This window comes from Peromyscus leucopus, chromosome 1 (genome assembly GCF_004664715.2).
Source record: "Peromyscus leucopus breed LL Stock chromosome 1, UCI_PerLeu_2.1, whole genome shotgun sequence".
Taxonomy (NCBI): Eukaryota; Metazoa; Chordata; class Mammalia; order Rodentia; family Cricetidae; genus Peromyscus; species Peromyscus leucopus.
In genome coordinates this window covers 179568294-179578348 of record NC_051063.1, presented here as the reverse complement: position 1 = coordinate 179578348, position 10055 = coordinate 179568294, and the positions used below count along the sequence as shown (strand labels likewise).

Here is a 10055-nt window from a genome sequence, read left to right as displayed (position 1 = left end):
CTTATATTAATTATAATATCTTTTTTATTTTAGACAAAAGGGGAAATGTGATAATATTTGTGTATGCTTTAACAAATAAAGCTTGCCTGAAGATCAGAGGGCAAAGCCTGCCACTAGTTAGCCATAGAGGCCAGGCAGTGGTGGCACACACACCTTTAATCCCAGCACTTGGGAGGTTGAGACAGGAGTTGATATGCCTGGGTGGAGAAAAGGAATATAAGGCAGGAGGAGACAGGAGCTCAGTCCTTTCGGCTAAGGAGTTGGTGAGGTGCAAGGTGGCTGTGGATTATTCTTTTGTCTCTCTGATCTTTCAGCATTTACTCTGATACCTGGCTCTGGGTTTTTATTAAGATCAATTAGAATTCATTATATATCTGTCTTTTAGTGTAGCTGGAAAGTTTCTCTGGTCCTGCCAAGCCCCCATAGACCTGTGGCCTGCTTGTAAAATAATCACTCAGAAGCTTAATTAATTATGACTGCTTGGCCAGTAGCTCAGGCTTAATATTGACTAGCTCTTACACTTAAATTAACTTAATACACTTAAATTCTTATTTATGTTTAGCCATGTGGCTTGGTACCTTTTCTCAGTTCTGTCTTGTCATCTTGCTTCCTCTGTGTGTGGCTGGTGACTCCTGACTCAGCTCTTCCTCTTCCCAGCATTTTCCTCATCTCTCACTCCACCTATACTTCCTGCCTAGCTACAGCCAATCAGCATTTTATTTATCAACCAATCAGAGCAACACATATCCCACAGCACTTCCCCTTTTCTGTCTAAAAAAAGGAAGGTTTTAACTTTAACATAGTAAAATTACATATAATAGAACAATTATCAATCAAGAATTACAGTTATAATATCTAGTCTATTTGTATTTTTTTTTTTTTTGGTTTTTTCGAGACAGGGTTTCTCTGTGTAGCTTTGTGCCTTTCCTGGAACTCACTTGGTAGCCCAGGCTGGCCTCGAACTCACAGAGATCCGCCTGCCTCTGCCTCCCAAGTGCTGGGATTAAAGGTGTGCACCACCACTGCCCGGCTGTCTATTTGTATTTTGCAAAATTAAAGAAAATATTCTATCATCTATCCTATATTCCTGAGTATAAAGTTACATATCTAATTTATCTTTTTTCATAACCAAGGAAAATTATAACTAGTCTTCAACTACATCAAAGACCCCAGAAGAATATAATATTACCTAAGTAAACAGGAAATGCATTGTAAGCAACTTCCAAAACTCTGGAAATGAGAGACAGCTGCCTGCCTAGACAGTCATCCAAAGTTGCCCTGTAATGTTGGGGCATCCATCTTCAGCCAATAGGCCTAGAGATTTTTAGTCACTTCTCCCTGCGTCCTGTAAAATGTCTGGCAGTTTCTTCTGTGAAGCAGGAACCTGAAGGACCATCTCGCTTTGCAAAGTTCGGTGGTCACCTTTCTATGGGTCCTGCTTGTCTAGTTTATATAACATATTATCAGCAGTCCAGGCAAGAGCAGTTTCTTGCCCAACTGGCTATTTTTGCTGAGAAGATAAACTCCATATGGAGTGTCTTCGATGCCCATCTTTCTCTTTGAAGTAAATCAGTGCTGCCAGGAGCAGATGTGTCTCACTGTCCAGAAAGTCTAAGTTTTTAAAGCATTTTAAATGCCATATTCTGTGGGTCTTTGAGGTGTTTGAAGATTACCTACCTAATTGAATTATATCTATGTATATCTAGAAAACTTAACTAACATGATTATATGTTTGACTATCATAGAAGACTAATTATTATTATTTTTTATTTTATTTATTTTATTTTATAATACCATTCAGTTCTACATATCAGCCACGGGTTCCCCTATTCTCCCCCCTCAAACCCCCTCCCCTTACCCCCAGCCCACCCCCATTCCCACCACCTCCAGATCAAGGTCTCCCCCGAGGACTGAGATCAACCTGGTAGACTCAGTCCAGGCAGGTCCAGTCCCTTCCTCCCAGACTGAGCCAAGTGTCCCTGCATAAGCTCCAGGTTTCAAACAGCCAACTCATGCAATGAGCACAGGACTTGGTCCCACTGCCTACTTGCCTCCCAAACTGATCAAGCCAATCAACTGTCTCGCCTATTCAGAAGGTCTGATCCAGCTGGGGGCCCCTCAGCCTTTGGTTCATAGTTCATGTGTTTCCATTCATTTGGCTATTATTTTCTCAATAATTGAGTAAAACTGAAATTTATTATAAGCCACAGTCGTCCTAGGGACCTCCATGCTATATATATCGCCTCCATGGTTCTATGGGTTGTGGTCTGATTGTTCTTTATTTTATATATCTAGAATCCACTTATGAGTGAGTACATACCATGACTGTCTTTCTGGGTTTGGGTTACCTCACTCAGGATGATTTTTCCTAGTTCCATCCATTTGACTGCAAATTTCATGCTTTCATTGTTTTTCTCTGCTGAGTAGTACTCCATTGTGTATATGTACCACATTTTTTTCATCCATTCTTCCGTTGACAGGCATCTAGGTTGTTTCCAGGTTCTGGCTATTACAAATAGTGCTGCTATGAACATAGCTGAGCATGTATCTTTATGGTATGAATCAGCATTCCTTGGGTATATGCCCAAGAGTGGGATGGCTGGGTCTTGAGGTAGTTCGATTCCTAATTTTCTGAGAAACCGCCATACTGATTTCCACAGTGGTTGTATAAGTTTATATTCCCACCAACAGTGGAGGAGTGTTCCCTTTGCTCCACATCCTCTCCAACATTGTCATTGGTGTTTTTGATCGTAGCCATTCTGACAGGTGTAAGGTGGTATCTCAGAGTCGTTTTGATTTGCATTTCTCTGATGATTAAGGATGTTGAGCATTTCTTTAAATGTCTTTCAGTCATTTGTGTTTCTTGTTTTGTGAATTCTCTGTTTAGCTCTTTAACCCATTTTTTAATTGGACTGTTCACTATTTTGATGTCTAGTTTAGAAGACTAATTATTAATCTGTATTTCTTAATTGTCCATTACAATTTAAATGAGTTACATAAACATAATACCTTAAATGAGAGTAGAAATATATGTTCAGTGTAACAAAACTAATTTTAAATTGTATCAATAAACCAAAATCCATAGCAATATAAAACATTTCAAATAAGTTATTATTCTTTAAAAGTAGATTAAATAATCTACCCTTTTTTCCTATCATATCTATATGCTATCCTCCTTTTTTGACCATTTTTGAATTTTTTTGACAGCACTAATGCAAAAATGGAGGAGTAAGTATCAATAATCACATGGCTATATTTTTGGCATCCAAAAGAGGGAACATGAGTAAGATCCATCAGCTAAAGAGAGTAAGGGCGCAGTCCTCCAGGGTTTGCGACTGTGGGCTGTAAAGGACCTCATGGGAGGAGTGGTCCACAAAGGAACAGCTGTGAACTAAGTGCTTGCAAGTGACTTTTCTTAAATTTGGAAACAATCTGTAGAGGGAGGAAGCAGAGTTATGAAAGTGAGCATGTAACTTGGTCTAGTGGCCAGAGCCTGAGGGCAGACACAGCTTGAACCACCAATGCATTTCCCTCTGGAATTACTCCAGGGAGGTTGTGATGGGAGAGGATATGTTGTATATAGAAAAGAGCAGATCATTGCTCCATTAACATCTGGAGCTGAGTCATAGCCATAAAAAGTGGGCCCTCTGTTGGTTTTCATATAGCATGGGGCAAGGATTTTTACCACATTAGCAGCATACTGACTATCACTAAAAATATTGAGAGGGTCCTGATAGTCCTGGATCGAGATGGCCAAGAATTCACTGAGCTGAACTGATCCTTTATAGGACTGAGTGTACATCTGTGGTTTGTTTCCTATTAAATGTGAAATAGAGCCAGACTTTGTCTTGGATGCATCCATGAACCCTGAAGGTGCATCTGGGATGGGGGTGGAACCGAGAAGCCTAATATGTAGATTTGACAATTGTGGCAAAATAGACAAAACCTTGTTTTTGGGGGTTAATGATTATCAATCTGACCATGAAACATCAATGGAAAAATTTGTGCTGCGGGATTAGAGGAGAAATTCCAAGTTAATAAGTCCTGTGATGTGGGAAGTACAATTTGATCTGGGTCTTTTCCTAATATTAACTGGGAGGTCTTAAGAATTTTGAGAGCCAATGTAAAAATACCATCTATGAACAGAGTAATTGTAGGAGCAGAGGAGTATGCTAAATGTACCCAGTAAACTGTCTGATCAGGGATTGATATTTAGCCCTCAAGGGTAATCCAGATGTGAGCATGATCAATCCCCAGAGTTCTTTATTTGAATCGTCAGGTTTAAGCCTGCCTGAACTATTCCTAGGCTTTTTGAGCCTCCTCCGTGATAGAAAGGAGTTCCTCAGGCCTCTTTGCACTGCACAAAAGGGCAAAAAGAGGGCTCAATTGGCCAGCGGTAACAGGAAGGCAAGGTTTCCCAAAAGGTCTGCATGGATGATAAAGTTGAGGGAGGTAGGAATTTGAATTGTAGTTTTTGTGGTTTTATTGTATTATTATTTATAGTGTGCCCCAGAAATATATAAGGCTCCTGACATTGCACCTTTTCAGCATCTACCTGTGCTCCTTTTTTAAAGTAGGACTTTTTTAACTTTGTCAGCAAGGTTTTTTTTTAAATGGTCTGCATTAGGATTGTCCAATTAGAATGTCATTCATGTAATGGGCAATGTAAGAGTCTTTAGCTACTGGTTTTAATGTCTTCCATACATAAAGTTGACAAATCCTTGGACTATTTTTCATGCTTTGTGGGAGCATCCTCCAATGGTATCTCTGTTGTTCTCAGCTGAGATTGAGGAAGTGAATCTCTGCTTGTCATCAGGATGTAGAGGGATGGAGAAAAAGCAGTCCTTATGTTGGCAGTTATATAATAATTATTGGGAATGGCAGAGAGCAGGGAGGCTGGGCTGAGTAGCTCCCATGGCCTTTATGAATGCATTAATTGCCCTTAAATCAAGGAGAAAACTGAATTTGCCTGATTTATTTCTTTATAACAAAAACTGGAGAGTTCCAGAGGCTAGTAGATTGTTCAATGTGTCCCATTTCTAATTGTTCCTTAACTAGATTTTGTAATGTTTGGTATTTTTCCTCCCATGATTGGTCACTAATCTACCCAAATTGGGCTGTTGGACTTCCCAGAAAGTTTTAGGGGGAAAGGGATCGCCTTAGTGTCAGTGGCCGTTAGAATTGGGGGTAGCCTTTCATTTCAAGCTTATCATGTATTATGCAATCATCATAAAAGGCTTTATTGTTCGTAGTGACTACCACATCCATATTGTCTAGAAGAACTCTTCCCCATAGGCTATTGGGGGAGGTCTAGCAAAACTTGGGGGGTAATTGTCCTCATTATCTACCCATATCACAGGTGGAGACACCTACCCAGATGATGACTGTTCTCCAACACTATAGGGCCAGGGCAGAGTTTCCAGGAGGCAGGTATCTCCTCCTTCTTCAAACCCGTTCTTTCCACACCCATGTCAATAATGCCTCCAAATATGGCACCACTAATTTTAAGTCTCATTCTTGCTTAATGGGTTCCTATGGGAATGACCTAAAGTATTTAAGAGGTTTCCCTTACTTGTGGGTCTGGGGGCTACCCCATTGGAAGTTTAAAGGCTGTCCATCTTTAGTGGTCAGCAGAATATTGTGAAAGTGCTCATATCATCCAAGGCAATTTACAGGTTCTATACAATGCCCAACAAGTAACCAGTGACAATAATCACAGAAACAGGAAAAAAGTCTTAAAATTTTTATGAAAATACAAAATTCCCTGGTGACTACAGTGTTATTTTTTCACAACTCATGAAGAAAACTTCATATTTTCAAAGGAAAAAATCGCCAGTGTCTTGATAAATCACAGAAAGATGGAAGACAGTGGGAAACAGAACAACCAAACAAATTCTCATCCAAGAATGTTATAGGGAGCTGGACAGATGCCTCAGCAGTTAAGAACATGCACTGCTCTTCCAGAAGGCCTGAGTTCAGTTCCCAGCACTCATATCCAGAGGCTCACAAATGGCTGTAACTCCAGTTCCAGGGCATCTGATGTCCTTATATGGCTTCTGCTGGCCCTTCACTCACCCATGCATATACATACTCACTCATAGGCACACAACTATATACATAATTTAAAATAAAAACAAATATTAAAAAATTATGTTATGGCCAACATGGAATCTATTTGCTACAGTTAAGGAAAATCATCTGGGCAAAGATTCAAATAACGTATCAGCTCTACCATATCCCTGAATCTTTTAGTGGAATAACAGACAATGCAGGGCAGACATTTCAGGGTCCGAATGCATAACACCAACAATCCATGAATTTTTCAAACTAAATACTTAAAGCAAATGACAACAGGAAACTGAGAGTCACATAGACCTGATGAAGAGTTATGGGACACATTTAGTTGAAATGAATTCCACAGGCTGGAATTAAATTGCAAAGCATCCATACAATGTACGTGTGGCTATCATTATAAAAGCATGTGTACAAGTTTGCCTGTGTGTGGATGCACTCATGTAAGTGTGAACACATGCACATAGAGGTCCATGGTTGATGTTAGAAATCACTTTCTATTGCTCTTCCACCTTACCCTTTGAGGAAAAGTTTTTCAGTCAAGTCCAGAGCTCACTGAAATGGCAAGTCTTGCTATTTGGCTTCCTCTGTGGATCCCCTGTCTCTACTTTCTGCATCTAAAATAATAGGCAGGCCACCATGTCCACTTCGTTTTTACATGGGCCCTGAAGATGCAAATTCCAGTTCTCATATTTGCATGGTAAGTGCTTCTGGCCAAAGAAACATCTCTTCAGTAAAGGTACACTTTTTCTATACTATAAGTATAATGTAGAATCTTTTTGTTCTCATTTTTCCTTTTTTGTTCAGTTATTAATTTCCTGTCATGAATATAGTGTCCAGAACACTCATGACATGTTTATTAAATTTATAAAAATCTCCCAGGAAAGCTGGGCATTGGTAGCACACTCCTTTAATCCCAGAACTCAGGAAGTAGAGGCAGGCTGATCTCTGTGAGTTTGAGGCCAGTCTGGTCTTCAGAGAGAGTTCCAGGACAGCCAAGGCTGTTACACAGAGAAATCCTGTCTCAAAACAACAACAACAAAAATATTTCCCAGGGAAGCACAATTTTATAGAAGATTAATCATAAATGTAGAAGTAAATTTTGTACTCTCCATATTGAAAGAGTTCAAATAAGCAGATAAAGTTACTTATAATACTATTATATACCATATGTACATAAACATATATTTTAAACATAATTATATGAAAAATCTTAATTTTTTATTAGTCTTTGTCCTTTTGATATTAAAGCTTCAAAATTTCATACTAAAAAAAAAATCTAAAGAAACCCTGCATGAGGCCCTGTGTTTTAAGAAATGCAGTATCTATTTATTTATTTTATGTCCTGACTACAGTTTCCCCTCCCGTCTCTCCTCCCAGTCCCTCCCCCAACGTCCCCTCTGCCTCTTCCTTCATCCCCCCATCCACTTCTCCTCTGTTTCTATTCAGAAAAAGCAGGCAGGCCTCCCACAGATATTGGCATATCAAGTTGCAGGAAGATTAAGCACCTCCCCATGTATTCAGGCTGAACAAGGTGACCCAGTATGAGGAAAGGATCCCAAAAGCCAGTAAAAGAGCCAGAGACAGCCCCTGCTCCCACTGTTAGAAGTCCCACAAGAAGATAAAGCTAGACAATTATCAGATATATGCAGAGCACCTAGGTCAGTTCCATGCTGGTTCCCTGGTTGGAAAAAAAAATCAAGAAGAATCAGAAACAAAATAAATAAATAAACAAATAAAAGCTTTTCATTATAACATCTTTACTATGTTTATTTTCATTTATAGTTTTATTTCAAAGTGCAAGGGACATAGCTCAGTGCAGTTATATCAAAGTCACAAATCAATAGTTTAAGCAGAAAATATACTTAAAATCGATGAATTTCATTAGTGGTTTTTAAAAAACTATAAATCATTACATTAGAATACATTATTTTATTCTATAATGAAAATTATTTAACATGGTATACTTTATTAAATCTTTTAAGAAAAGATTTATTTATTTATTTATTACATATACAGTGTTCTGCCTGCATGTGTGCCTGCATGCCAGAAGAGGACACCAGATCTCATTACAGATGGTTGTGAGCCACCGTGTGGTTGCTGGGAATTGAACTCAGGACCTCTGGAAGAACAGCCAATGCTCTTAACCTCTGAGCTATTTCTGCAGCCCACTTTATTAAATCTTATTTTATTATTTTTCTTATTTAAAATGAAAGCAACTCTGAATAATTTTGAATTTTTTGAAAATTTCTCTTAGTTATACTTTATATATTTGTATATAATCTCCATCTACCAATAATAAGTGTTTAAAAGTTTTATAAATCCTTCTTGTTTTACTATGTACTATGGCTTAACAAAGTCTTTCTGAATTCCTATCTTAGAAAATTCTAGTATAAGACCAGCATTCCAAAGACAGAAAAAAAAGTCTTCCTTATTAATAGATTACCATGCCAAAAAATAAATCTCTTCACTGATTAAAAAAAAGTGCAGTGTCTGTCAGTTCCTACTAGTTGAATATTAAGAACGGCATGGTTATTTTGCTCAGATGTGGTAAAGAATCCTCTGAGGCAGAGGGGAGTTTGGGGTATCAGATTAGCCATGACAGCCTCTTGTAGAAAAGGTACATTCCAAGTTTGAAAAGGAAGACATGAATTTGGAAATAATTTTCCTATTGTTCATCAGAACATAAGGACAGATGATTGGGTAGCCTGAAGATAAAGCTCCACTAATCAGATCCAATACTGGGCTGCCCTTAGGTCTGTGAAGTGAATAGAAGGTGACAAAGGTGTTTGAGAAATAGAAAAACACGAAGAAACCCACAAGCAGAAGGATGCTGTGTGTGGCTTTCTTTTCAGAAGAGGCCTGGGAAGAGACACTGGAACTGTGAACATGCCGTGTTCTCCTATTGTGTCTGAACAGGAGGGTCACCATGTAGAGGCTGGCCCACATCATGAGAAACACAAACAGGATGTCTCTAACTATTAAGGTAGTTACAAGTGGCATGGTGGTGTAATGGCGAACCTGGTTACTTCGGCAGTATGTCTGGGAATATCTAGAGCCTACAACAGTGAAGTTGATTTGGTCCTTTACGTTTTCAAACATGGGAATATAGAGAAATGTATTGATGATCCAGATGAAGAGGAGTGAGGGAAAAATACAGGACTCAAGCTTGGATTTAAGCCATGCCCACTTGGAGTGATTGGAACTGACAGTAATGGCTTGAAATGCACTCAGTAACAAGAGAGTACAAATGGAAAGGCCCCTGGTAACACTGTATGCATACAAAACCACCTTACAGCCAACATCATGGGAAAGGAGCTTGACTGCAAAGGATGCCATGACATTTGGTATCAGCCTGAACACAATGCTCAAAACATTGACAAGTGTCAGATGTGTGAAGATCATATCTATGGGCTTCTTCAGATGAGGCTGAATTAAGAAGGTGTACATGTATAATATGAAGAGCAGCGAGTTTCCAATGAATCCAATGAAAACTTCTGACAGGAGGAAGAATCCAGAAATTAGGTCTCTTGGAAACATTATCTTAAGGAAGTCTTCAGTGTTCTGACTGGACAAGGCAGACCAACCAAGTATAAATGCATGATGGTGTGAGGTTAAAATTAATGGACTAGGTGGATGAATACAGTGATTGATAGATAAGCACAAGAACACCAAATAAGCTCAGAGGTGACCCCTCCAGGAACTGGCTTCAGTTATTTCTGAGAGCCTGAGTATAGAAAAGTCAGGGTTAAAGAACTCATAAGGAACCCCATGACACTTTAGTATATGAACCAAAATACATTTGATCATATGAAAGAGAGATGGACATTGTAAAGAACAAAAAAGCTAAACATTAAGAAACCAAATAACCCAATTTTTAATGAAGGAATAGGATTAAATGGAGAATTCTCAAAGATGGAAAACAAATGGCTGAGAAATACTTTTTAAAAATGTCTGGCATCGTTAGTCATCAGGGAAATGCA

General features: G+C 38.8%; 1 protein-coding gene across 1 annotated transcript; it reads right to left on the bottom strand.

Annotated features, from left to right (window-relative positions):
- Positions 1-8664: 8664 nt before the first annotated feature.
- Positions 8665-9612, bottom strand: LOC114703933 (vomeronasal type-1 receptor 3-like). The gene has a single exon (XM_028884980.1). It carries the CDS (start codon positions 9610-9612, stop codon positions 8665-8667), a length of 948 nt encoding a protein of 315 aa, XP_028740813.1.
- Positions 9613-10055: the final 443 nt, after the last annotated feature.

Bases quoted from the DNA above. Each gene is read 5' to 3' on its own strand.
- LOC114703933 (XM_028884980.1), bottom strand. From the start codon at position 9,612: ATGTTTCCAAGAGACCTAATTTCTGGATTCTTCCTCCTGTCAGAAGTT.